Source organism: Microtus pennsylvanicus, chromosome 11 (genome assembly GCF_037038515.1).
Source record: "Microtus pennsylvanicus isolate mMicPen1 chromosome 11, mMicPen1.hap1, whole genome shotgun sequence".
In the NCBI taxonomy this organism is placed as follows: domain Eukaryota; kingdom Metazoa; phylum Chordata; class Mammalia; order Rodentia; family Cricetidae; genus Microtus; species Microtus pennsylvanicus.
Window position 1 is genome coordinate 88,346,076 of NC_134589.1, and position 5,175 is coordinate 88,351,250.

Sequence of the window (5,175 nt, forward strand, 5' to 3'; positions counted from 1 at the left end):
CTGCAAGCAGGTGGAACTCAGAGTTTTTGAGGCCGGCTGGTTTATGGAGGAGTTCCAGGACAGACAAGGTTACACAGAGAAACTCTGTCTCCAAAAACAAACAAACATAAAGGTGGCGGTTCTGCTGCCCCTGAAAGAGGAGTTGGAAAGGAGGAGATGTCATGAAAAACTCTTCAATGCTGGGGATGCGACTCAACAGCAAGGGGCTTGCCTAGTGTGTGCAAGGATCTGGGTACCATCCCCGGCACTGGGGGGAGTGTGGAGAGCAGGGGTGATGTATGTTAATTGAAAAAAATCTTGTTCTGATGTTATTGTATACAAATATAAGATGAAAAACAAACAAACAAACAAACTGAGGAGGTCCAAGGTTCTGCAGAACCCAGAGAGGCAAATCTTTACAAAAGTGAGATGATTCCGGAAGGATTTTCCAGGCTGTGAATCCGACTGTGTGTTAGGCATCAGGGCTGATCAGTGGTAGAGTGCTGCCCTCCCTGAGCTGGCACAAGTCTCAGTGCATCCCTCTGAGAAATGGGCCCACACTGCCTTGCATCCAGCAGCGGAGACCCTGAAAGGGAACACGGGCACTGGCAGGCGTGTCCAGCCTTTTGACATTGTAACAGGAGGCTGCCATCTACAAAACTCGCACCTCATAACCACACTGATGAGTTACAAAAAGAATAGGAAAACAATCGTGGGTTAAGTGGACTTGCGGTTTTTGTGTTGGTGCAAGCAGTGGCTGCTGCAGGTTGGATTAGCTCAGACCCTGGAAATGGAATGCTAGCGGCTGAGCTGAGTAGGTCGACCTATCTAAAGGTAGTGCTGGTCTGCGGGTGTGGGAGAGGGCACATACTGTGCACCCTTCTCTTTCTCCACACCGCCCAGCCCAGAACCCTGCCATGGACAACTGTGTGCAACTGCATCTTCATCTTCCCGGCATCCTCTAGGACCCTAAGGGGCAGCACCGCCAGTCATCTGGTCCACTATGAATCCATAGACTGGCAAGCAAGCTGTTTGGTTGAGTCCTAACCGCTAGGCTGGACATCACCCGCTCACTTCAGAGCTCCAGTCCTAAACTCCACAAGCAATGTCAAGGCGCTCTAGGGGCCTCGGCCAAAAAGCTACTGCTCCAGAGCAGTGCGAGGACAAAGCCAGGACCCCATCCTGATTTCGAAGGTGAGGTTAGTTATTTGGCCCTTGATGCAGGGGATAGAGAAGCCAAAGTCTGAGCCCTGGCACGTAAAGTTGAGGGGCAGTGGGCAAGCCCCACAACTGTCAGCTTCCACCCCCTTCCACCAAACATGTTTTTTCATCTGAAAAAACAAACAAACAAACAAAACACAAAACAGCCGAGCTGTTACGTTGGTCATTGTTAACTACAGTGAAATTGATGGCCTGTTGAGGGAAGGTACCGATCAGGTTGTAGGGTCTCCCCCTGCAATCATGAACTCTCACAGCCATCTCCCACTCTGGGAGATGCCTGTGAGCTTTGCCGGGCAGCTATTGAGACTGGGAGGGGACCCCAGAGATTTCTAAGGAGAGCAGAGTCAAGGGGAACCTGGACGTGGGCCCTTTGCGGCTGCGGTGAAAAGTCACTTGCTGGTGCTGCTCTCCTCCCCTCAAAGGCCAGAAACAGTGTTGTCCGCTTTTAGGGTTTAAGGAGTTGAGGTTGGGCTCCCTCGGGCGCTCTCCCGCTCTGAAGGGAAAAGAAACTGACCCCTTGGGCTACACCCATTTGCTCACGGTGATAAAACCTCTTGTGCCCTTTGCCGCTAACCTTGAAAGCAGGTCGCCCCCTTCGAAAATACTAGGCGACCTCAGAAAATGCCTTACGAGGGACGCTGGGTGTGTTAGCTTTCGTTCGTAGAGGTTCTATGGATTTGTCCAGTGATAGCCTGCGCCTGAGACCTGGAGACGCCCTCTGTGCTCAGAAATCCTAAAAGAAGCACGCATGGTGGCGTCAGCGCACTCAGTTTAATGGGAAGAGGGTTCGCTTTTCTTACAGCAACAGGTAAAAACATAAATACGGGTGGGTGGGCGGCGGCAAGGCAGCCAGGGCCCGGGCGCCCGGCCCAGGCTCCGGGATTCTAGGCCCGCGTGCCCGGGCTCCGGGGCCCAGTGTGGAGTCCGTCCAGGGGTGCCTGTGGCCCTGAAAGGACTCTCCTGGGGCCAAGACTCCAGACTGCGTCAACGCACCGGGAACAAAGGGATGGGGCGGAGAAAGTTCCCAGGCCAGCATAAGAATGCTTGTGAAATCCCAGGGACCGGTCTTAGTGGGAGCCCTTCCTTCCCCAGAGTCATCGCCCTTCTAAAAGTGAAAGTCGGTCCGGGGTGCCCCAGGCAGGTCCCTTCCCTACCAGGCTCGAATGCCGTGCAGCGTGGACACGCCCGAATTGCCCTGCGACATCCCGGGACTCTGCACGGCGTTCAAGTCCCCGACGCCGAAGTTCACGAAGTTGCCGTTGGCGGTGGGGGCGGGCTGCGCGGCGGGGGGCGCGGCGGGGTAGGCGGCGCAGCTGTACCCGGGGCTGCAGGCCGCGCCACCGTAGCTGGGGTAGGGGTAGGCGTTGTAGCCGTAGGCGTTGAGACCCACGCCGTAGGCGGGCGCGTAGGCCGCCGAGTCCCCGAGGCAGGGCTTCCCGTCGCGCACCAGCACCGGCACCGCGATCCTGCGCGCGGGCGGCGGCGGCGGTCCCAGCAACTCCAAAGTCTGGTCCTGCCGCTGCCGCTTGCACTTGTAGCGCCGGTTCTGGAACCAGATCTTGACCTGCGTGGACGTGAGCTTAAGCACGCTGGCGAGCTGGTCGCGCTCGGGAGCGGACAGGTACCGCTGTTGCTTGAAGCGCCGCTCCAGCTCGTAGACCTGCGCCTGCGAGAAGAGCACGCGTGGTTTTCGCCGCCGCCGCGCTCGTGGTCGCTCGGCACCGTCCGTCTCGGCCTTGTCCAGCTCCACTGCCTTCTGCAGGGCGCACAGCTCTGAAGGGGGAGGAGAGGCGGAGAGATAGTCGATTAGAGCTGCCAGCCCAGGAGCTCAGGACCCTCGTGGGGTTGCCGCCCTGTCCTGCGTGGGGCGCCCAGCTCGGTTTTGGTGCCCGGGGTTCGATGTTGGAGCAATTGCGCGTCTGGGAAAAGCCTAAGTGGTGTGGACACCCTACGTGCTGCAGGACAAAACGAAACAAGAGAAATCTTGCCGCCTCCCCGCCCCCGGTAGTTCGCGTTCTAAGCGCAAGTATGTGGCTTAGTTTTTCTGGGTGCAAAGAAAATGCAATCATAACGACGCTCGGGGGATAAATTACATCGGCGATACTTCGGTTTGACTCTCGGTGGTCAGTTTACCTTTAATCAAACAATTAAATATCTAGAAGGCCCAAAGTTTGGAGGGCCCCAGTGGGGCTGCCAGCTGGTGTTTGTGCGATTTCTCGACCTCCCAGTAACCGTGGCGGGAACTGAGACAGAGGCCTCTACTCTACACGGGCTCTTCAGGATCCGTAGCAATCAATTCTAGTCCTCCTAGAATGTTCCTGAACCAGAATTCTCTCCTATCCTAGAGAAACCTACGAATGCTTTCCTAGCTCAAGAAAGTCACTGGGTCCTCCTGGCTTTTGCCCAGACAACCGGAGCAGCGCCTGGGTCTCCACCAGTGTGTCTGCCTCCTGCAAGCAGGCCAGACATTCTCCTCTGCTCTAAGACTTCTTGTGTACAGCCCCTTTCGGAAGCCTTCTCTCTGCTCCCTAGCGTCTTCGTTTGTTCCATATCTTCTAATATTTTCCCAGAAGGGAACTTCTGCCTGGCCCTGCCTGGAAATAGTGCTGGAGAAACAAAGCCAAACCCAGCTCCTGAGGTCCACAGAATCGCGTATCAAAACCACAGCCCTGTTCTCAGGCTCCTTTTTTTCCTGGCACAAAGAAGGAAAGGCCCAGAAAGGCAGGATGGGCTACGAAAAGCCCAGGACCCACGGGCTGAACTTTCTGTTTAGCAGTTCTCAGTGTCTCAAAATACTCGTAAATACAAAGGAGGTTTTTAACCCTCCGACAGGAATTGTTCCATCGCGAATTGTTAGATAGCTTAACTTGGTAACAGACCCAAAAGCAAGGCCCCAATCAACTGGGGCTCTGTAGGCCGAAATCAATATTTTTAAGTCCCTCTCTCTTTTCCTTACCCTCTAAATTCGGCGTTTCCTTTAAACTTCCAATTGTCTCAGAGAAGATACTGGACAACCTGGAATCTTAAACTCCAAACTCTGTGCGCCCAGCTTCAGCCCAGACGCTCTTCTGCCTGGCCTGGGTTTCTTGGCCCAGGAGGTTGAGCATGAGTGCGATTCCTGAAGGGAAGGGCTTGGGCTTCTCCTTACCTTTCTTATCCGCTCGTGGGTCCTTGGTCGGATCAGGGTCGCCGTAGGCACGAGGATAAAAGGCGGGGGCGGCTGGAAAGGCAGGAGCGCACTTGGGGGGCGAAGGCGCGGGGCCCAGCTCCGCGCGCAGCTCTGCCAGGCTGGGCGCTGTGGCCTCGGGCCCGGAGTAGGCCTCCGGCTTGAAGGCGGCCAGCATGCAGGAGGCGGGCGCCAGGGTGGCCTCGAGGCGCGCAGACAGGTCCCCAGCGGCCAGGCTGCGCTGCTGCTGCTCCAGGTTCAGGATGTCTTTGACTGAGAAGGGCGTGGGTGTGAGCGCTGGGCTGGGGAACATGGTGGCGGCGCTGGTCTCACAGCGCCAGGTGGGCGGCAGAGAGTGGCGCTGCCCACCCCCGGGGACAGCCTCCCCGCATGGTGCCCGCCACCCGCCCGCGCACCCGCCTCTCTGCCCTGGATGTGGCGGGGCAGCAGGTAGCGCGGAGCACCAGGGACAGAAGAGGCGGGAGTAGGACGGAGCAGGGGACTCAGTCTGCCATTGGGCCAGGGGCCTCGATGACAGGAGCGACGGGCAGTTCTGCGTCACCTAATATAGACATAGGGTTGGGGGAAAAAATCCTGCCCAGCTTTTTTAAAGGGGCCGTGACACATTTGGAAGAGACTCCGACCCCTGCAGGAGATTGCTTCTCTTTAGCCTGAAAACCCCAGCAAGACTCACTCAAAGAAAATACCTGACTCTTTTGAGTTGGGTCCGGGGTTTGAATAAATATTCCTCTGCACCCATTACTGAGTGGGCGAGTGAAGATGGACTGGGAGTTATTTACAGGAATTAA

At 56.5% G+C, this 5,175-nt stretch overlaps 1 protein-coding gene across 1 annotated transcript; it reads right to left on the reverse strand.

Annotated features, from left to right (window-relative positions):
• Window positions 1-1,949: 1,949 nt before the first annotated feature.
• Nkx2-5 (NK2 homeobox 5) lies at window positions 1,950-4,869 on the reverse strand. The gene is made up of 2 exons (XM_075989666.1): window positions 4,349-4,869; window positions 1,950-2,973 (listed from the first exon to the last, which is right to left on the reverse strand). The coding sequence occupies exons 1-2, from the start codon at window positions 4,677-4,679 to the stop codon at window positions 2,351-2,353; spliced, it is 954 nt and encodes a 317-aa protein (XP_075845781.1). The 5' UTR covers window positions 4,680-4,869; the 3' UTR covers window positions 1,950-2,350.
• Between the last annotated feature and the right edge of the window lie 306 nt (window positions 4,870-5,175).